We start from the raw sequence: 24602 nt of genomic DNA, 5'->3' as shown, positions 1-24602 counted from the left end.
AAACTCAGAAGACAAACACTGACATCTTGTCATGAGAACCTCAGGTCTCATAATTCTTGCATTTGAAATTTGTCATAATTATTTGATTATGTTAATAATTTTTCTGAAAGGGGAAGCTGTTGTACATGAGTATAACATTAAATATGTAGTTGGCGAATATGTTACTTCTATTACCCATGGAAAGGTCTTATAATACATCAGAACACCACATTGTTTCAAGTTTGTAATGAAAGTTTTAAAGTTCAAGCTACTTTTTTATATTTAATGCAGATACATGTCATAGTGAGTTTTGGGACACCTTCATGGTAAAGAGTATTCTGGATCAGTTAATAGTTTTTCATTTGTTTAAGGGACTCCTAACACTTTTTGAAAAATCGAGTAGTTTATCACTACACTTATGGAATGTATTTGCATTATTATCATATAGAAATATATTATTAATTTTCTGCAATGCCTGGAATTTTCTAAAATTATATAAAATTAATTATTTTCTGGACACAAAGGCTTTTCCTTGTAGGATCCCAATAGTAGTTCTATGGTGGCAGAGACCAGTGTGGGTATCTTTGCAGTAGTATGAAGTTATTCATTTGAAATTTATATAATCTATTTGACACTGTTAATGTACTAATGCATGAAACATGAATATAGCATTGTAATATTTTATTTTACTTTCCTCTTTGTGCTATCCTGACTCCCATATTTAATTTTTACTTTTATCAGGTAATTTTCTTTAGAGTTGCTACAAATGGGTAAAAAATTTCACTCATTCCATCAAGACCATATATGCCTGAGAAACACTGAAGCCCCTGTATGAATTGGGGGATTCAGGAAGTTACTGAAACTTCAAGACATTAAAAACTGTATGTTTAAGAAGATTCTGTGATATTTCAAGAGATTTTAAAGTTATTTAAAACTTTAATGCATGTACATATAAATGTTAGTATGTAAGATATAAACACTGTAAAGTAGCCTGTACTTTATACAGAATTTAGTATGGGTAATTATGTTGTTTGGTTTTCTTTCCTTACAGTAATTATACACAGATGTTTCTTATAGCATTTTACTGACTGTTGTCTCTGGGTCTCTGATTTTACAGATTTTCCAAGTTGTGAGCTCCAGTCCTCTTACTCTGAATTCCACCAGGCTCTGACAAAAAGTGTCTGGAGCCAAAAGGCTATGAGTCAATTACAACCTGAAGTGGCCACAGCAGAGACTCATTCTTGTTCAAGGTGTGGCAATGTGTATTGTCACAAAGGAAGTCTACAGCATCACTTGAAGTGGGAATGTGGCAAAGATCCTCGCTTTGTATGTTCATACTGTCCCTTTGTCACAAAACACAAATCATCTTTGCAGAGACATACTTGGAGACGTCATAAGGACAAACTTCTCTTTCCCTTGGTCTAAATAATCTTATTCTTATGTGTGCTTTGGAAAAAATGATTTGGAATCACCTGTTATTTGTCTCTATCTGCCTTCTAGTAACAACTCCTGAACTATGGGACTGATTTAGTTAAAACTCTGCATGGTACGCCTACATCATATTTTGTCAGTCAGTTTTGGCATTGGGTTTGATTTCAGGTTCTTATGGTGATGTGTATGAAGATGGCTGTCTTCTGGGATATTGTGCCATGTTGTGTGGTAGATATTGATCAAAATATCAAAAGAGTTTACTGCCTCCATAACAAAGGCCCTGTTGATGGTGGCTCTAAGCCCTTCTGTCAGTTTCTACTCAACTACATGGTGCTACAACCCAGAAGACAGCCATATCAATTTTGATATTTGCAGAGTTTGGTTCATTTAGGCGTTTCTTTATTTAAGGCCTTGAATTAATATATTTAAGTCCTTAGATGCAGTTTAATAAAACTTGAAAAATTGCACTTATAGGTGTCCTGAAAACTCACATGTGTAATGTGCAATTTTTTCATAAGCTCTGATTTTAAGAAACTCATTGTTAACCTTTGTCAGACACACATCATGGCTTTTGCATGATCCAGTTGGCTGTGTTTTGTAGTAGTATATTGTTAAACCATGAACTGTGTAGTTAAAGTCTGACTGGCAGCCTCAAATTATTGATGTTTAAATCCCCTGTTCCTATATTGAAAAAGATTGTGTGTGCTATCAGAGGTGTTGTCCAAGCTTCTGTGATCACCCTGCCTAACTGATGCATTCCTAAATTTATGTAGTCAATATGCTAAGATAATAGACGTATGCGATATGTAAATGAATAACAGTTTGTAATGGTGGTTTTGTTCCATTTCTTGTCCTACCCAAGTTTTCTATTAAGGCATGATTTTAATTAATTTGAATAATTTGTAAATATTATAAATGTATTGTGTCTGATGTTTTATTGTTGTTGGTGGGTAGCATTGAGATTTTGCTGGGCTCATGTTGCACATAACTGTACTAGTTTTTTTATAGATTAATTTGATTTGCATCATGCACAGTCAGTTTCATTCATCTTAATGTTATGTTAAATGAAGAAAATAAACAATGTAATTCCTTGAATCTAATTTTCTTTTTCCTTCCAGCTCTGCTTGTCTGCTTTAGTACCTGTTTACACATTTCTTTTAATGGGACATAAAATTTACAGAATGAATCATTGTATCTGGGGTGTACACAAACTTTCATTCTGCTTAGCTCCCAGAAGGGAACATGTAAACAAGAACTTCAAGCCAGTAATGTACTTAGTACTGCAGGATCTTGTGGTGTCATCGCTTCTTCAGAGAAGGAAAATTAATTCCCTACATGATCACTTTCTTGTTGTTTGCCCAGCCATCCTTGTAGGATCCCAATAGTAGTTCTGTGGTGGCAGAGACCAGTGTAGGTATCATTGCAGTAGTATGAAGTTATTCATTTGAAATTTATATAATCTATTTGACACTATTAATGTAGCAATGCATGAAATATGAATATAGCATTGTAATATTTTATTTTGCTTTACCCGTTACAGCCCACCAGAATACCATGTAATTCTGGTTGGAGATAAAAGTTTTAGAGTTAAGCTCTGCTTTTCAAAATGTTACCAACATATGGTAAGAAATGTTGTCTTCCATCTCATCAATTGCAGCACAGTTTCAGTAATACCAACCTACTGAGGATTTTGGGGACATCAGTGGATACTTACTTTCAGGGTATTAAATTAATTTGTGTTTAAGAGGACAGCAACCAATTGGCAGGACTTCTGTTTTTTAACAGTATTACATAAAATAATTATATTCAATTCCTTTATTAGAGTGTTTGCCAACAGCAAAGAGCCTATGACAGGCAAACACTAAAACAAAAATACAACAAAAAATACAAATTACGTATAAAAACAAATAGCTACCAAACACTACTATAAATGTAAATCACTAAAAATACTAAAATAATACAAAAAATAAAATAAAAACCATAGTCAAATTGAAACAAATAACCAAGCTAGATCCAATCTAGGCTGCTACTAGATCATTTCTCAAAAGAAACAATGTTTATGCCAAATACATCTAAAAATTTACATATGTCATTTGCTGCATTGACACACCTGGCTGAAGTGCTATTTCTAAGTGCACTGCACACACAAAACATAGAAAATTCTCTTATTTACCTTGACGGCACACGAATACCAACAGTGTCCATAATGGAATTGCAATTTATTTTACCCTTAAATGCATTGATAAGAAATAAAGCATCAAGATGCCATCGTCTGGATTGCAGTGTTCTGAAATTTAAAGTAGTTAAAATCAATTCATATTTACGTGTAATATTAAACTGAAAAAATCGGAAATTGCACAAACTGGCAAATTTCCTTTGAATATTTTCTAATTTATTGGAATCTGTCGGTGTAAGATTATTCCATACAACCGAGACATACTCAAGCTTTGACCTAATTAAAGCATTATATAAAACAACAAGACTGTAAAGAGGAAAAATTATATGTAATAAAACGAATAAACCCTAAGGTCCTTACTGCCTGTGTATGAAGAAAATTTACATGCCAGTGAAAGTATAGCTTACTGTCTAACAAGATCTTTTATACAGTGAGTACAAAAAATTAAAATATCACTAACAAAGTAGTTAAAATGAATACTGTTGGTTTTCCGTGTGAACGATATAATTTTGGTTTTCTTAGTGTTAAGTTCCATATTGTTAACATCACACCACTGATGTACAGAATCAATATCAGCTTGAAGAAATTTGCAGTCATTCACGGATTTTGGGACTAACCTTAATGATAACTACATAAATGTAGGTCTAAGTCAGAATAGATAATAAATTGATCTTCTGTGGAATATAGAAGAAAGAGGAGAAATAAATGTCAGTTTCTTTGTGAAATTTTGATTGTATAATGGCATTATGTTGAATTTACTTCAAATTAAAAAAGAGAGTTATAAATTATATACAACATTTTTGATTTTATTGTTGAGGAATGATTAAGTGAGTGTATTTGTACCAGTACCATGATTAATGGGTATTGTGGTATAATTGTTGTAGTCATGTAGCAGATAATTGCAGTATACTTCTACTTCATATGTTGTTTATTACATATTAAAAATATTGTGATTTTTCTCTAATAATTGTTTGTTATTATTTTGACAAACTATTTGTTTAGTTTATCTTCCTATTAACTGTTTGTTTTTAATTTTTACAGAATTTACAACTTACCAACTTCCATCTTCTTATCATGGACTAGGTCACAGATTTCATAAAACTGAAACAGGAAGAGTTTGGAATGAAATTTTCACCAATCAGCAAGAACCTGAAATGGCTGCATTGGAATCTCATTATTGTTATAGATGTGGCAAGGTTTATTCTCGGAAAGGAAACCTGCAAAGGCATTTGAGTTGGGAATGTGGCAAAGAACCTCACCAGCAATGTCCATATTGCCCATATGCCACAAACCGCAAGACAAATGTTCAGGAACACATTCGAAGACGGCATAAGGATATGCCAAATATTGCTTAACCCCCTGTCGTTTACTTTTGAAAACTCACTATATGCTGAACGTTGTCTTACATATTTTGATATTTGTGTTTTGAGAGATGACTGTTCTTGTTTTCTGGTGAATTTTTGCCCACACATTGACTATTTTTGTTGCTTTGATTTTTTAGATTAGTGACAGTGGTAGTATTCACATAGCATTCATTGTAATGTCTGAAGAAAGTGATGTTTATGTTAGTTGTATATGGTATAAATTGTACATATTAAATAATAGTGAAGTTTTTATTCTGATTATTATGATGTGGATTTTAAGCACAGTTTTAATTTTGCAGTATAATTATTTGAATATTGTGACATTTGTTTGTTTTCTTCTTTCCTTAGTAGGAATTTTGTCAAAAAATAATGATTTGTAAAGAATTTAATTCTTTTAAGCAAGCAAATGTATCATACCAAAGTCATTTTGCTTTCACAGTAATTTTCTGATACTTCTGGTGTATGGAATTATGTTGTTAACTGAATGTTTTGTCAACATCTGAAGAAACAGCAATTTTATTCATCAAAGTGAAGTGACTGACAACATTCCCAGGTCCCACATTTGCAGCTGCAGCAGAACATTTTGCATTATGATCAGTGATCGTGTAGACTAAAATGTAAATTTTTATAAAATATTTTTAAACTATAATATGCTTCTAGGGATTAGAATATAATGGCTTTATTCCTCTATAAATTTAAGAAATATCAACATTCCTATATAAGAATCAAGTCTACAAAGTGATTTGTTTTTGATGTAAGGTGCAGTGATTTGTAGTTTATTTTATTTGTATTCTTAATAGGTTCTTTATCTGGTTTACTCTATAATGTATAAAAATACTTCATGGATGTTAACAGTTATTGTATTTAAAGAGAAAACATATGACCTGTGATTGGAGGACATGCATTTTGTGTTGAACTTTATTTTACATTACAAATAATTTATTTCTACTTTAGGTTAGGTTTCTAATACAAAGATATCTTCAAAGAATGGAAATATTCAAGAAACAGAAGATACATAATATATGCAGTCAAATCAAAATTATTAATGCCTTATAAACCAACCAGTTAATCATGTAGGCAGTTTGCCACAGGTCTAACAGAGTGTTTCTTTCTTGTTTATTTTATTTGTAGTGTTCTATCTGACGACAGGTCCATATGAACAGGATCCTTCCATCCTTTTCTCGGACTGGGACCTGTTCATATACGTTCTTGGCAGATGATCCAGAAGTGGTTTGCCATTGCCTTCTTCTGTGTGTGAATGGAGTAATTGTTGGGATGCCACGGAGGAAAACTCCGTGTTGCCTAGACCACGGCCTTGCCCAACACAAGTTATAAATTCGGGCACCGCCGGGAATCGAACCCGAGACCCCAGGATTACAAGGCCAGCGTTCTAACCGATAGACCACCATCTTGTTTATAGATATTTAAAATGTTGCCATCTATGATGTGGAGCTTACCAGTATAAACAATAACTGCATTAAACTTATGATAAAGTTTGTGGTAAAAGAAGAAATGTTATGTAAGTATGAGAACACAGTCATAAGCTACAAATATGGTAGAAAGAAGTGCACCTACGAATGTTGCTTTGCCAGACTGATAGCATCTACTTTTGAAGACACCTTTATCATCCCTCCATATATTCTTCCTAGTTGGTCTGTTGTGGGGACTACAGAACTGAATATTTATGTCTGTTTAGATATCTGTGGAGTTTGTGGGGTGACGAGTCTCTGACTCAAATATCTTTACCAATGAAATACACTGATGACCATGTCATAGTAAAATAATTGTTTCATCAATACTAAAGGCAATGCTGGCACATAAAGCTTGTTGAGAGGCTTGTCATCTATTTGCTAATAAGACATTTGTGGAACTTTTTATTTGTTCAATGTGATATTTAACAAGACAGTTCTAATTGATGATAACTTTACAGTGACAGTGGAGAACAGATTCCATAATGACTAATTCATGTTTGAAAACTAGAAAAAATGAACAGCAACAAAACTGAAGTGGCATATAAGTTCATTTAACTATAAATTTAGAAGAAAAGAGGTGAACATCATACATCATATTTTTATATGCTTCCGGATAAATTAACAAATATGCAGTTATATTGCTTGTATCATACAAACTGTACTTCATAAGTAACTAACTAACTAACTAGATGGCTTACCGAACCTGAAGGTTCATCACCGAATTAACCAAAGTCCTTAACTGTACTTCATAAATTGACATATTGTGTGATGGTTTGTTTAAATTTGGTAAATGATGATAATGTCTGCATTTTGCTTGTTTACAGTTTAGGTATGGTAATTTGATGTTAGACTGTTTGTAAACTTTTACTCACCACATCTTTATATTAACATTTTGTTTTTAATTTTACAGATTTTTCAGCATATCAACTTCCATTTTCTTATCATGGATTTCATAAAACTGCAGCACATAGAGTTTGGAATGAGGAAGAACCTGAAATGGCTGCTTTACCGTCTCATTATTGCCATAAATGTGGCAAGGTTTATTCTTGGAAGGGAAACCTTCAAAGGCATTTGAGTTGGGAATGTGGCAAAGAACCTCACCACCAATGTCCATATTGCGCATATGCCACAAACCGCAAGACAAGTGTTCAGGAACACATTCGTCGACGTCATAAAAACATGCCAAATATTAAATAACCTCTTAAAATAATAACTAGTTATTTTATTTTTTATGGTGTACAGTAGTGTATCATATTGGTACCTTGCCTCATAAAACACAGAAACAAAGAAAAAGATTTTTCTTTTGATCTTGTCCAGAGATATGTTCGCAGCTAAGAGTTTAAAAAAAAAGTTCTTATTACATGGGCCATGTTGGTTGTCTGTCTACCTATCCTTGTCTAATAAATTGAGAACTGCTGAACAGATTTTTATTAAATTTGGCATTGGCATTTGTCAATTTCAAAATTATTACAGTGTGCATACATTTATTAGCTCATTTATGTTTACATTTCACAAATGTTTAAATATGAACAGTATTGCTTTGGGTAACTGAATTCTAATTTATTTCAGAATAATTTGTGCAGAGTCTCATATCTTGCTGAATATGGTATCATAAATGTTGTTATTGTGAAACAGTGACATGGACTCTGCACTGCACATAAGACAATAAAGTAAGATAATACATAATTTAATTTTGTTTGTCCCACTTGGAAACAAAATGGTTTTGTGGATGCAATTGTAATACAGTTGCAGAGACAGGGAAACTCTTATGCATGTGAGTTTTTTAGTCATAAAATTATAAGCTTTTTGGTCTTGAACTTCAACCATCACTTAATTATAAGTATCAGTTTACAACATTTCAAAGGATGGTGGTTCCTTCATCCTGAGGTGTCAATAGGAGGACCTTTCCACAGATCAAGAGTAACTTGATCTGCTGAGTCCAACAAAATAGATGCTACACCTTATGACAGAAGAAGAAGAAGGAAAGTTTCTCCTTTGAGACATATGATTTGATAAATATAATCACCTGCTAATGGATAAAGTAAAAACAAATTTTAAAATCTAGTAATACAACACCTTTGTCAAACTCATTGAAGAATCCCTTAAGGTTGTTTGTATTTAGCACAAAAAAACTATTAATACTCACCTTATTGTAATTACATCTGCCATATGGGAAAACGTTGCCCTGCATGAAACCTAAGATAATTGAGCCTCAGTTAACTGAGATTTCTTTAATTTAAGGACATTTTAAAATAAAATATTCAGTGCACTTTGAAGAGTAAATATTATTTTATTAATGTTGGTCTGTCATAAAATGTGCCTGCATATTAAATATGAGTGACAAAATATTGTTATCCTCTTTATTGAGATACCAAGACAAGGGATCAGTAAGCAAACATGTATGTGGTAATAGCCCCATCCTGTACTGAATGCTGTCTTTGTCAGTGATGATATCATGTATGTTAAAGTTGTTGAATTTGTAAGTTCTAACCAGACCAGCATTATGAAGTGTTGTAATTAATTATCTCAAGGACGAATAAATATTGGTTTAAGAGATTTTCTTATTTGACCTGAATTTTATGTTTGAATGGAACCTACAATAAACAGACTACCTATATTATGCAGTACCTTTCTTACAAGGCTGTAGTTAGTCAGGAAAGTTATTTCTATTTTGAAACTTGAAGGTCTGTTACTATTATATTCACAAAATTATTGTAATTGGACTCTATTCTGACCCAAGTTTATTGTACTCAGCTTCTCCATACTTTATTTTTCGAACATCTGTTTCAATGTTATCTTCCCATCTACTCTTTATTTAATGTTCCAAGTTACCACTTCCCTTCAGGTTATCCATCAAAAATATTTGTATACATTTCTTGTCCTTTGGTTTTTGCAGCTAGAGTTCAGTGTATAACTTTAGCTTTTGGGGATTAGCCAGATTCACTGTTGAAAGTTTGTCATTGTTTTGGCAAACATTGCAGTTGCTATCTTCAGGGAATGTCTTTCAGCATTCAAAGTGGCTTTTTCCTGAAAGTTGAAATTCTACGTTTATCATCTCATTTCATTCTATATACTATTTATGCCACACATTTAAAGATAGTATATGTTAAATGAGTATTCATTGAAAACTGAAAATTTGAAGTCCTCCAGCTTGGGAGTTGGGTGTGGGGCTAACACCCCCACACTTTGAAGGACTATAATGTTATGAAATGCCACAAAAGCTCTCAAGATTGTATGCCTTCTTTGGCATTACCTATGGAAGGGATGTGATGTAGGAACTTGGAAATTTAGGAATCTTTGCAGGGCATATTTATTCAGATCAGTGAGTGGCTTTCATTGAACAAGAATATCTGTATTACTGGCAATACTGAAGACGAATGAGAGCCAACCATCAGTATGAAGATGGCTGCTGCACTTTTACTGCCCAGGATCACAGCTGTCATCATATTTATTAACAAGGAAGTATCAACAGTTATGAAATTAATTGTAAACAGATTGGAAGATTAATAGTGCAGTTCATTTGGAAAGGACATTTAATGCATAACATATTCATCGCTTGTATCAAGATTAACCCTGTAAGCCATTGTTTCCCAAACTGCAGTTTGTGACTCCATTTGGTGTATAGATATTCCAGCTGGTTTTCATTCTAAAGATGCATAATGGTGGATTCACTCAAACAGGCACACAGGAGAATTGTGATTCTGCTCTGTTTGTCCTTTTAGAGAAGCCTTTCTTGTGTTGTCTTCCTGCACCAGTTTCCTTTTCTTGTAGAAAAGAAATGATTTGTAGAACACTTTATGCAAATTTAGCTGCATGATTTAGTATCTTCAAGGTATACATAATAGAAAAATAATTGAGAGAGACAAAAATTATTTTAGTCGATTGTTAATGTTTCTTGATCTCTCAAGGAAGGTATTTATGGAATGGTAAATTTATGAGTGTTAAATTGTTTTTTATTATTTCTATTTCTATTTACATAGGCTTATATGTTAATTACATTTCTTGTATTTGCTTTCAGAACTTGAAGTGATGGTTTTTGGTTTTCTGTTTTTACAGAACTTGCAGTTTATGAAGCTCCATCTCCTTACTCAGGTTCAGGCAAGGAATTGTTTGAAGTGGGAATTAAAACAGCCTGGAACACAAATTTTACCAGTCAGCTACTAGCAGTTGCTACAGCAGATTCTCAGAACTTGTCTCATTATTGCCCGAATTGTGGCAAAGCGTATACTTGGAAATCAAACCTAACGAGACATCTGAGGTTGGAATGTGGGAAAGCCCCACAACAGCAGTGCCCATATTGCCCCTACATCACGAATCACAAGTGTGTTTTGCAGAAACATATTCGGCGGCATCATAAGGATATGCCTAATATTCCATAGACTCAGTGATGATAACATTACTAATTGACAACATGCACCACATACCAGTTCTACTGTGGATATTTTTGTGAGCAAATTTTAGTACTAAATGTATTAGCTAAGTAACTGTGGTGCAGTAGAATTAATAAGGTCAATATTTCTAAAACCAAAATCTGCCATTGTACACAGTCCTTATGCAGTTATATCCATCTGCCATCCTTACAATCTATCATCCTAAGATCCATTTTAATGGCTGTTTTCTAACAGGTTCATTACAATTAACATCAACATTTTATCTTTATTGGTGTTACCATCAGTGCATTGCAGTGTATTACAAATCCTCCTCCAGTCTTTTCTCTGTAGTCCTGTCATATCCATGCCACTCTTTCCCCCCTCGTTTCTCTCACTTGATCCTCCAAATGTGTCCTTGGTCACCCCAGTGTTTGATTGTTTGGTACCTTTATTTTTATGTTTTCAGAGTAGTCCATGTATAACACATTCTAGTTCTACTTTATCCTTAAGTTGACCAGATTATGTAATATTTCTACTTTTATATTTTACCAAATGGTCTGGTTTGGTATTTCTTTCTTGATTATTTCTTAATACTCCATAGAAACTCCATGTATGTGTTAGTTTTGCTCTTTGTGTCAAAATACAAATGTGATATATTTTTTGTAACAATTCTATTCTTGTCTAAAAATTTCTCAGTTTTAAATCACAGCTGTAACATTCTGATAGAATGTTTCAGTACTATGAATTCTCTGTAATTTCCTTTTGGATGAAATATCAGAACACAATTAAAGAACATTTTCTCAAAGTAAGCTGTAAGTATATACCATATAGTGATAAAGAGTGTGTGCATCCATTTTGAAATGTTTTGTTTAATATGATATAACAGTTTGATCATAAAATGTTGTGGATAAACTGAAATGTGCCATTTATGTGACCACTTTGCCACATGACTTGTTAAAATGTGGTAGAATTATAGGGCATTTAAATTGTGTGGAAAATGGTTAAACAGTGAACTTTCATACGAATTACAGATCTTAAGTACACAGCAAGCAATTAAGTATTTGCACATTGCAAATGAATAGTACTGCTCTGTACATGGAATATTTAATTATTAGTATAGTATGTGTCATGAATTTTTTTGGTATAAAATAAAAAAAGAGTACTCATCACATTTGTTTCCATGTAAGAAGGAACTAGTGTTGGGAAGTCTAGAATCAATTTTTTCCTGCTATTAAACATCGTGCCCAGAAGGTGTGTGTGTGTGTGTGTGTGGGGGGGGGGGAGGGGAGGAAGTTTAAATGAAGCTGTGTGAAGTCTTAGTTTTGGCAATGGATGGAAGCGAAACATTATCTTCATACATAAGCTGCTTTATCCTTGATACAGTGGAACCCCCTTTCAGTAACCAGTGGACTTAAGGCTAGAGGGCCCCAGAGGTGATGCAGATGTGATGATAAAGAGAAGGGTTCTGCTTTTGTTGAAAATGAGACCACAGTTGTTCATATGAATTTATAACAGTTTGAGATAGTGGTGTCTCTTATTATTTTTTTTATTTTTATTTTTTAGAATCTGTCACAAAACCAATGCAACTAATAGAAGAAGCATAAAATTTGTTGTTCTGTTAAAACAACTGTGATTGTAATATTTGATAGCTTCATCACATAGTTCACAAGAAATGCTTTGGATGGAACAGGTTGTCTGTGTGAGGTAACTCTTCTGAACCATGGAGGTGGTAGTGACATGTGGAATATATAATCAGAAATAACAAGTGATGTAGATGTTATTGTAGTGTGTTATGTAATATTAATACAGTATATGAGGACTGGATTTAGCTAGTTTAGTACAGGATTGAATTATGTGCTTTTGTGAATATTGTATCAATACTTTGGGTTCCATAAAATGCAGGTAATATCTTGACCAGCTGAGCTACCATGAGCTTCTCAAGTAGGACTGTTATCCGTGGACTTAGTAATGTGCAATATTCTAATGGTGCATCTGGTAATGGCTTTTGGTTATGTAGTTTGATTGCTATATGATGACCCTGGTCACAGTTGCATATATCTGTATGCTGACTTTGTGTTGGTTTTCTCATTTTTACAGAATTTACTGCTATTTACGTTCCACCATCTTATGGGTCTGATGCACGGTTCTCCGATATTGGTTGGCTCACATCCAATCAGAAACAGGCATCATCTGATCCCCATTATTGCCCCAACTGTGGCAAGGTGTATTCTTGGAGGAAAAACCTGCAAAGACATTTAAGTTTGGAATGTGGAAAACAACCACGGCAACGTTGCCCATACTGCCCGTACATCACGAATCATAAGTCAAGTGTCCAGAAGCACATTCGCCGGCTCCATGAAAACATGCCAAATATTCCATAAACTCTGAAAGTAACAGTGAACAGTTGTAATGTGTCTGTAACAGTGCATGAGTACTAAAATCACTTGCTATTGATCTGACACAATTTAGGGTTCTTAAGAATTAGACCTTATAGGATTTAATATTACTTGTATTACTGTGCTGGTATACACATGTTAACAAATTTATTTTTCTGGAAAGGAAGGTTCTGGTTGCTTGTTACAAATGGGGAGACAATACATTTGATTAATTAAGAATGTCCGAATAACAACCATTTGTACATGATGCACTGTCTCGCAAATTGTTACAATTGCACTATTTTTTAGGAATAAAAATGTACTATGTTTATATTCATAATTAGTACAGATTAGGAACTGTATGAGATTTGTTCAAATGAAACCCACTTGGGGATTGTTCTGGGTAAAGGGGTACAGGCCAATAAAATACTCAATGTGAGTGATGAGACTGCCATCCCATTGATACTTCAGCTGATGGATTTCCTGCGCAAAGAACTCTCTTAGCTACTGCTTGAACAATTGCAACCATTACGTCTTTATCACACCCATATCTACAGCTCTTAACTCTTTCTTGAGGAGACTGAACACATGGAAGTCACATTGTGACAGGTCTGGGCTGCATGAGAGATGGTTGAACAGCTTCCAGAGCATAAAGTACAGCATATATCTGACAGTGCAGGGCACATGGGGATAAGTGCCGTGCAACATAATAACAGTCCTCATAACCACGTGAGGACATTTTCTGTTGATAGGACTATTGATGTTGAAGAAAACAGTCTTGTTTGGATAGATTTAGCTTATCTATGTTTAGTTCTTTCAAGTGGTTTCTACCCTTCAGGCTTCCCAACAAAAACTTTTTAAACATTTGAATAAATCTGTTTGTGTCTATGGTACTGATGTGCATAACAGAATAAGAGAATGGAGAGAGACTAGCAGATGGACAGGCATGCCTGCTGTTATCTAATAATAATTTTAAAAATGAAAGTCTGTTCTTTTGAACCCTTCTAGTGAAAGTGTATTTATGACAGTATAGAATCCAGCACAAATCTGGCACTTACTGAATCAGGATTTACTCACATTTCTTTTTGTCTGGGGTGATTGTAATTCAATCTCATTGTGATTGTAGGAAATTATGAACTTTACTGTGAAATTTCTAATTCATTGAATCTTACGTTTTTATTTGGTAAATGTTAGTAACATTTTAAGGGAACGTGTTATTTCTTGTAGTTGATCTTATTTACCTAGATTATTATTAAGACGTGAATGTCCATATAAAATGCAGGGAATTTATTTGATGCATAAAAGTGAATGCATTTTGCCCTAAGCAACGTACACTAAGGTGATTGAGCATGTAATTATAGTTTGTTTTACTTTCAGAATTGTTTGTATTACATCTCTTAAAGTGTTTGAAATAAATGATGTAAAAACTTCTATTAAATAATATTAGTGACTTTAAATGTGAACATATTTCATTAATTTATTTATGAGTTCCCTGGTTTCAATACTTAGTAGCTAGTTTTTGTAAACAGAGAAAGTTATGATGATTATGAATGGTGATTTAGGATGACTGAAGATCCAACAGTATTTGCCTCGCACCAATAAGGAGCATCGCATGAAACTTATTTTTGATTAGCGGGCCACAGGATTTGGTCCACAGCGTTTCTGAATGTAAAGCTAACTCATTTAATAATTCACATCTTCCTTAAAAAGTTAACAATTACCCAGCCACTTAAGATATAACCTACTTTACAAAACTCAAACTTTTATTACTATGTTTATGGAAGCCTGCTGTTTAGCTCTATCCTTAGCCACTTTGTTCTGGCTCAAGCATTCACAACCTGTGTCTCTAAGCCCCATATTGATCATAATCCTTGATAAATCAATAAGGATGGGAAGTGTGGTGCATGTAGCATTGAATAATTTTATTTTAACATATTTGAACTTGATGTCATAGAGCACATTTTATATCCTGATGATTCTTGGCCTGGTGAATGGCTGCCATAACTAATTTTTTCATTTGTTTCCTCAGTTCCTCTCAGAGACAAATGCTGTCCACATCTTTCCAAATTCATTTTTTTTATAATTGACCCTTTATTTGGCACTGTGTATTCTATGCACATGGAAAGTGATGTCAGACACCATGCATGGAATGCTTCACATTTGAAATAATTATGTTTGGAGCTTAGACTATATATTTTACAATTTCGCTATATAATTTTTTTATTTAGGTTTTATTTCATCACAGAATGATAGATGTGTGATCTCAGCTTTGCGTAATAACAGTAAGTAAAGTCTGAATGTGATATCTGAAGATATTCTTTTCTTGTATCGGCAGTCAGCATATCCAACTTCTAGTTACATGCAGTGTCTTACATGTTTATATTTCTTTAATCTTCAATATTGAGTGACCTGTTATTCATTTTCTGATTTTGTTCTTATTGTTTTGCTTCTCATTTTACAGAGTGTTCTTCTTACACATTCTCATCATCTTATTTTGGTTCAGATGAGGATATGATTAATGCTGGGTTAGAAACCAGCTGGGACACAAGTTTCAACAGTCAGCTACTTGCGTCATCTGCGTTAGAATCACATCGTTCGTCTCATTCTTGTACCACCTGTGGCAAGACATATTTGTGGAAAAGTAACCTACTTAGGCATATGAAACTGGAATGTGGCAAGATTCCTCAGCAGCAGTGTCCATATTGTCCATATATCAGCAACCACAAATCAAATGTGAAGAAACACATTCGTAGGTTACATGATGACATATATAGCGCATGATAAAAAAGAAAAAAGGTATATGTTGTTTGAAATAAGCAAGGATGTATTTATATTAAAGGCTTATCATGTATCTTACCTTCTGAATACTCACTAACCCCCCCCCCCCCAATCTAATAGTTCAGTTATTTCTGATCACACCTATCCAAATCTATTAAATTTAACTAAAATACAAGGGTGGTTCTTTGAATGTATTAAAAAGTGCATACAAATATTATTCTATTGGACCAAAAATATTTAAACATTGCTAGAAGAATAAGAAGAAGACATATTATTAGTTGACTGGTTTTATAAACATAATAGTGTGATTTCATTAGTGTGTTGTAAATTAAGCTAGTAGTAATTTTACATCCTTGTTATTTGGTAATTTATCAAAGTAATTCTTTTGTTGATAATTATTATGTGGTGAATTTTCCCATAAAATGAATTGATGTTGACATCTGCCCATTGGCAATTGTAGAATCTATATTCAATTAGTAAAATGCTATTTTTCATGTTTCTTTTATCTTGTATTAGATATTTCTAGCAGTACTACGTGTGCAAAATAATTCTCAGAATAAGAAGCACATACCACATTGTCGTATAACCAGTTAACATTGTTAATCCACTGCAATAGCAAAAACTGTTATCACAACAGAGTATTCTCTGTAATATGTTCTATGTAGAATGTGCAGCTGGAAGTATAACTTTAAAACTTATTTTTGTACCAAATAGCTTTTTCTTTCCACCCTATTTTATCCATAAGGAAGCTACAAAACAGATAGATAATTGGGGCACGTTTGTTCCAAATATGCAGTACTGCACCTGTTTTCATATGTGTTCACTTGTCATAGTAAGTAATGTATGATTGTATTCAGTTATATTCATCATAAACTGAATTTTCTTGTCCCCATGCAGTAAATTAATCTACTCCAAAAACTGTTCAAAGGGCAAAATAATTGTGGATGTGAAATCTATAAAATGTATTCCTTATTTTGTGAATAAAAATTATGTATATTTTACTTCTTATGAGTTTTATCTGATGTGTGCATATATTTATCTTCATTGTTATGCCCAGAATTACTCCTTTGTCAACTGCTTGTTTCACCCTAGTTGGGGATAAGGTGACCAGAAGTCAACCACTAACATCTTATCACAGGAGAAACTTGACCTCCTTACTTGATCAGCTGGCCCAAAATAATAACTCAATTAATAGAGTGATTGGCTATGGGCCATAAAAGTGGAGTTTGCTTCATGGCAGAGACTTTTATCTTCATCATACTAGCTCTGAGATCCACCCATTTTCTGACCCATGGTTACTGCACACTCTTTCTCCTGACGTAAAGTGGCTGGAGCATGAAACTGACAAATTGACTTCATTTCTCCATTTGACATTTAACACGGGAAGCTTTACTTCCATGCCACCATATGCCTGCTTGGAACTTAATGCAATGGGACACCATCTTTTGACTTGATTTGTTTGCCCTGTGTTAAATATGTCCCTTGTCATGACAGCATGGTGCATCCTCAAGTTGCAGATAGAAAATACAGCCAAGAAGCGGTATCCTGCAGCTTGGGCATTGGCCAATGCTGACAACCCCACCATCATAAAAAGCCATCATGTTATAAAATTGTCCATATGGCCCTTTGCTTGGATGGATTCTGTGGCACAACCTAAGGAATAGAAAACAGGCATGAGAGTTTGAACTTGAGAATGCTGGGAATCTCACACAAAGAATAAGAATGTTACTTGAACTGTGGATGATGTACTGTTGGAAGACAAACCTTCAGAGACATGTGAGGTTGCCATGTTCATATTCATAGACATCATAAGAATGTGCCTAAAATTGTGTGATGATGTGGGATTTTAAGTAATATTTTCTGTATCTTACAGAATTTAAGGTTTATAATCTTTCAAGTAATATCTGCTTGATTGACCATATATAGACTAATTGGCTGAAGTGGTAAAACTTGTGACTGGTATTCAAGAGGTTCCTGCTTTGTATCTTGGACGTGACACTGAATATCCATGGGATTCTCAGTATCCTGCCATTAAATGGATCATGGCCATATTATAAATCTTTCATGTTGACTGAATGCAACCATCTTTTGAAGCAATTTCACATTAAATAACAATTGCAGCTCATATAGTGTCATTGAGTAACTTGTGATCATCATCCGTCAGTCAGGTTCATATGAAACCTTCCTTATATGTGGTTGATTGTTAATAATTACATGCAAATGTAAAGGTGCCAATTTTACAAGTTATGTACATATATTACACAGTGTTTTCCATTTCATAGAAACACCATTGTGTCTGTCATTATACCTTTCTTTTAATGACTATTATTTCTGGATTTTTTGCAGAGTTTTCTGCATATCAAGTTCTGCATTCGTATTCTGATGGCAGCCAGATGGTTCATGAAGTGGCAGCATCAACTGTTCAGATGAGAAGAGGTCAAAAAATGAAACTACCAGAAACATTATCTCATAGTTCATCTCATCTTTGTCCTCAATGTGGAAAGGTGTACGCATGGAAATCAAACCTTTCGAGACATTTGAGATTAGAATGTGGCAAAAAACCTCACTGTCAGTGTCCATACTGCCCGTTTGTCACCAAACACAAAACATCTCTTCAGGAACATATTCGCAGGTGGCATAGGAGTATGCCCAATGTTTTGTAATGATTTTGTGCTTCTTTGAATAAGAACACTGAGAAGTGTTGCACTAAGCACCATGCCAGGACAGGATACACAGAGCTGGAACTCAACATGTCCTAGATTGCTGCCATGGTTGGAGGAAAGTGATCAACCCTATGCTTTGTCAACTTTACCGCTGCAAAATGAACATTTGAAAGTTTGCTTTGAAGAACCACACAGCAATTTTTAATGGGCTATATTCAATTAGTTGTTAAAAAGGAAGACATAAATAATATTGTTTTCAATGTCAGAGAATATACTAGTCTGACCAGGATTTGGTGATCCCTTGTCCTGCCTGTTTGTATGATAATGTAGCAATGTTGTCAAATCTTTAAATTCCAGCAAGACTGTAGTGAAATGTAGCAAACTGTTTAGCCCCTGTATGGGTAGCACCGTTCTTGGCCAATAAATATGTAGAAATTTGTATGAGTGCTTCTTATAAGGTTTATGTATACTGAACTCAAGGTCTGAATACATATTGTAGAATGCCAGCGTTAGGAATACTAACTTTTGCATTAATCAAATAATATTTTTAACATGATTAAGTTAATTTTAATTGTAATATTTATGTTAATCAAGAAGGGATTTTTTAATGTAACATTTAACTCTGAAGAAAATCCTTGGCCTTCATCTGAAAAGAAAAATTTCATCCTGTATTGATAATTTTCAGAACATTATAGTGTGGTGAATATTGTATCTGTTGTTGCAGGAACATATTTTAAATAATTATAACATGCAGTTATGCATATTGAATTGAATTTACGTTCCATTAAATTATTTCTGCCATCTATTTGGCACATTGAAGAAAATATTCATCAGTTTGTCATGCAGATTTATGAAATTACGTTTGATATCTTGTTCTAATAAATGTTAATTTTGACGCTTTCTTTTCAGATATTGGTTTCTTTGAAATTCCATCTCATTCTTCAAACCAGAAAGTTCATCATGCTGAGCAGTTGAAGATAGTTCAAGGGCATGAAGGCACAGTGTCCAAAATCCATGTCTGTACTAACTGTGGCAAGATTTATTCATCGAGGGCAAACCTTCTCAGACATTTGAGACTAGAATGTGGCAAGAGACCCCAGATTCAGTGTCCATATTGCTCATATATTACCAAACGGAAGAGTAGTCTCACTAGACACATTGCCAGAAGACATGTCATACGGAACTAGATTTTCTGCATTGTAACAGAATAGTTTCTAAGTCAGTCAGATTTTAAGCTTTGAATTCAGGCTGTTTAAATTACAGTGCTTGAAATATGTGTCCTCTTCAAAATTGATTTAAAATTCAGATACTTGGGAATGACAGTAACAAATCAAAATCACATTTATGAAGCAATTAAGAGCAGATTAAATTCAGAGAATGCTTGCTGCCATTCAGTTCAGAATCTTTTGTATTCTAGTCTTCTTTCTAAAAACAAAGATTAAAATATGCAGTGTTATAACTATACCTGTTTTTAAAACTTTTCTCTCACATTAAGGGAAGCACATTGATTGATGGTTGTAATAATAAAGACAGTATATTCTTCATCCCCCCACAACAACTAGAAGTTGTAAAACTTTATAGATTCATACATTTATTTTATTGTACAATATTGGGAAACATATTTCAAACTGTTTAGTTTATTATTTGGTCCCTGACAGTCCTGCATTATTCTGGTATAAAAGTTAATGCAGTAATAGTATATGTTGCTTCTTATCCTTGAAATTAAAATTATATTGTATTTATAAACTTTCTTATGTTTATTAAGTAGCGGTCATATGTCATTGCTGTGTGTGTGTGGGTGTGTTTGGATGTAGGTATTACATTCTGTTGTTAAACTGTATTGTTCTGTGCAGGTTTTTCTCTGTGTTGTGATAGTGTATTGTATTTTGTAGTGTCCATTCACAGATACACCAGACAATACACACAAGGTACACTGGATACCCATCAAATCTTATTTTGAAGATACATCACAATGAGAAAGTAGCATATATCTATCCTTTACAGAACTGCAGAGTTTAACAACAGAATATTATATGTTTCTCCAAATGATGGCCATAGAACTGCAGTATGCTGAGAAGTGTGTGGTATTTTTATTTTGTAATGGGTATAAAAGATGTAAGTTATATTATAACATCCTGTTTAAACCTTTGAAGTTTTTGTGATCAAGTATTAATCACATACTTTACTGGAGAAATTCACGTGCTTCTGTAACATTTCAGGGTTGAGTACGTAAGTACAAGGATGATGTGTGATGTGATGACATTGTTAATTACATAGGCAGTGGTTTACAAATGTAATTTTTTCCTCGATTGGAGTGTTCATTGTAAAATATCTTGTAATTGGTTATGATTTTATTTAATAAACATGAAGTGAAGTGTAAGAAAATTATTTATAAAGTAATACTACTGTGAAAGAGGATTATAAGACTCATTTATCCATTAGGAGGAGAAGTGTTCAGCTAAAATAGTCTTACTAGGAGTTAGTTGAAACAGTTAAATTAATTTCTGATTATGTTTATAAAAGTCTTTCTTTCTTTCTTTCTTTCTTTATTTCTTTCTTTTTCTTTCTTTTTCCCCCCTTTTTTTTTAAATTCACATTAGCATGGAAGAAGATGAGCTCATTTTTAATCAGATGTTGGATTCCGTCCGTCACTGAGAATGAATGTTGTGTCCTGAGTCAGAGACCTGAAAGGGGTAAACTTTAGAAATTAATGTTTGTTTTTTATTCTAGTAACTTCAGTATTTTTGCTTCTCCAGACATTTGGATTATATTTTGGTTTGCCCATTTGTTTTGATAACTCAGACATTGAAGTGATTGTCTGTAGGCTTAATATAGCTGGAGGTGGATTTCTGGCTAAAACTCTATCATCATGTCTGAATTTGCTTTATGGTTCACCCCACCTTTTATCCAGCGGGGTCTGGAAGTCTCTCAAGGCATATATAAAGTGGCCACATTGTGAAGGTGATCACTCAACCTCTTTGTAGTGCTGGAGTGTATGGTGCATTGAACTTGACCTTAACATTCTTTGTACAACTTTGTGGTGTTGTGCTTACAAACAGGGGGAGTATTACCTTCAACACATTCCATTGGGGAGAATCCTTTGTGTGATACAACTGGTGAAGAAATTTTCAGCTTTTTAGGAACTGAAGCTAACAATCTTTACCTTTTCTTTCATCCAATCATTTTGTAAATGAAACTTTGGTACATGCAAATTGTAATTACGGTATGATTTTGAAGGTTTCTGACCTCCCCATGTATGCCTTTCAATCAGATTAAAAGGAACTCACTGAGATATATTCAGTGGGAGGTCAGAGGATTTAATGGTTGTTATTTGCTTGCTTTCATGTTATTTTATACCTACAATATCCTTGTGTCCATAGAATACATGCGAAGAAATATATTAAAATAAAGAAGTCTACAGGTAGCCCTCGATTTACGACGGGATGCGTTCCTGGACGAACCGGCGTAAACGGAACCGGCGTAAATTGAAACTCTTTTATAATGTAAAACAATGGGAAGTCAATGACATGCGTTCCCAGCACCCAAACATTGACGAGTAATATAGTGGCATTGCATCTAAAGCTCTGAAATAACGTAAATAAAATAAAGGGAATTTAAAAAATATATTTTATACACTTACAATCGGCAATTCGTTGGTCCCCACGATTGACTGTGATTCTTTCATGTGACTGATGTGTACAGTCATCTCCGCTGTTATGCGATAGCTACATTTATGTAAGACGCCGACCCATTGAAAATCGCTTATAAAATAACCCCGGTACCCCCGCAGAGATTAAATTAGTCCTTTGTAATTTTAAAGCGCCAGGAATGAAATTGCACAAGAGCAAACTCGCATATGCAAAAGTTTGCATTTCACAAACAGCTTTTACCGATTCATCGATTTCATTGGAGCAAATTCCCGTTAACGAAACATACGTAATTGTAGAGGTGACTGTATTTATAACTTTTATTCAAAATTAGCGATGTAAGAATTACGATTTAGTATAAGAATCAGTACGTGAAACGTTGTAAAACGTTATAAATAATAGTAAAATATACTTTTTTTTCACTTTTTGACTCAAAATCGGCGTTATTCTGAATCGGCACAAATTGAACCGGCGCAAATCGAGGGCTACCTGTACACATATTTAATTAATTTCCACTGTTTTATGCTTGTGACTTCAACCATAGTTGCTATATTTGTGTTTTAACTAAGGTATTATCAGTGGGCTTGATATTCTTGTATTTGTCAGCCTGTGTGTTATTTAATATACTGAAATATGGCTGTATGCTGTGTTAATATTGTATGAAGTCATAAAACAGTCAAGGATATTGCCCCAATCTGGTCTCAAATGTGTGAGAGTCTCTTTAGTTTTTGGTACCAGTTGCTCTGTACTTAATCATTAATTTGAGAAATCTCTCTCAGTCTCTTTCTGTCAACATCATCAGTCTGTTAATTATAGTAATCTAACATGCTTCTTGTCCCGTGCCGTAGCCTCGCAGTCTGAGGTATCTTGCTTCGGAACGGTGATACGGAATGCGCGCTGGTTCGAGTCTCGGTGAAAGAAATTTCTCATGAGATTTTCGACCAGTGGATGGGACCGGTGCCAACCCAGCATCGTGAGGAAATTGGGGAGCTACAATGAGTAGCGTAATCCGGTCATGAAAACTAGCAATGACTGGAGGTTTGTCGTGCTGACCACATGTCACCCTATATCTGGTTGGATGATCGTTCACCTCTGCTTAGGCATGTGAACGTGAGACCAGCAGTCAAGCTAGTCGGCTTTGGCTCTCTGGAGCTGTTACGCCACGGAACATGCTTCTTAATATTGGATTAGTCTTTAATTATTCCAAAATGTCTTGGTTCCTTCTCTAAATACATTTTTAAATCCATCTTATGAATTTTATTTTGACAGTTGTGATTGAGGCTTCACTGGCATGTCAGAGTGCTGAAAGAGTTGATGTTTTATAAATTATTGTTCTACAGTGCTCTGATAGTAAGAAAAAATTGTACAATACCATGAAAAGTATTGTAACAAAAGTGTCATATGTTTGTCTTACAGAGGTTGCTGATTCATGGATCAATTATCAGGAATTTGAAAATATAACTGGTATAAGGCAAGATCCTGTTCAGCTTTCTACATCAGTAACATTGAGAAGTGGCTGTCAGTTATATAAAAAAGATTTTGTTACATTACATCATGAAGGTGAGCAGAGCAGTGTCAGCTTCACCAAGCAACATCCTGTGAACAGCTTGCAGGTGTCTCTTACTACTAAGAACATACAAAACTTGATGGAAGACCATGTCCTGAGAGGCCCTAACCAACAATCTGTACAACCACGTACAAGATATATTAATACATATAAATTTCCAGGTGCATTTCCTTGTCCCCAGTGCAGGAAAGTATACCGATATCGCACAAACTTGTTGCGACATCTGAAAGTTGAGTGTGGCAAAGAGCCCCAGTTTCAATGTCCATACTGTCGATGCCAGATGAAACACAAAAGCAGTATGCAACGGCATATAGAGAACATACATTCCTCTAAATAGATGCATGTATGTGAAACATGGTCATGAATGTTATTCTTCTGGGTTGTGGCGATATTTGAATGTGTAGGTGGATATCAGTGTTTCTCCAATGTGCTTGTATCTATTTATGATTCAATATGGTGTCACAACTCAGAAGAACAACAAACATTTTCACCACCATGAGAACTTCAAGCCTTACAAATGGTATCTTAAATTTATTATGTTTTGTTTCATTAGATATGGCAATGTTAGTTTCTTCAGGTTATGTGGTTTCGCTATAAAAACACTGTTCAGTTGTTTTCAGTGTTTGACACATTTATTTACAAATACTACCATCTTTAGTTGAATGCATGTGATCCAAAAAGATGTACATGTTATAATGGTATTTTGACATAAACTTTTGCCAAATAAATTTTTAAACCAGTATTTCTCAGAGTTAACAGGCACATTGCATGCACTGGCAG

General features: G+C 34.1%; 1 protein-coding gene across 7 annotated transcripts in view; it reads left to right on the top strand.

Moving 5' to 3' along the window:
• LOC110827600 (uncharacterized) overlaps positions 1-24602 on the top strand; it is a 264274-nt gene that overhangs the window by 198232 nt on the left and 41440 nt on the right. The window contains exon 5 of one of the 7 annotated variants that reach the window (XM_022059405.2): positions 19518-19906. The exons of 3 other annotated variants lie outside the window; for them this stretch is intronic. In XM_022059405.2, coding sequence (XP_021915097.1) covers positions 19518-19795 — 278 coding nt within the window. In that variant the 3' untranslated portion in view covers positions 19796-19906. Of the gene's footprint in view, positions 1-1096; positions 1482-7332; positions 8979-18291; positions 19048-19517; positions 19907-24602 lie in introns of those variants that run through there. 3 more of the 7 variants (XM_022059393.2, XM_022059400.2, XM_087356863.1) reach the window with 3 other exon arrangements.

This window comes from Zootermopsis nevadensis, unplaced genomic scaffold (genome assembly GCF_977971745.1).
Source record: "Zootermopsis nevadensis isolate Lab colony 2312 unplaced genomic scaffold, Znev_1.0 Znev_ptg000028l, whole genome shotgun sequence".
Classification (NCBI taxonomy): Eukaryota; Metazoa; Arthropoda; class Insecta; order Blattodea; family Termopsidae; genus Zootermopsis; species Zootermopsis nevadensis.
Note: the sequence above shows the minus strand (reverse complement) of the source record. Positions and strands in the feature narration are given on the sequence as shown.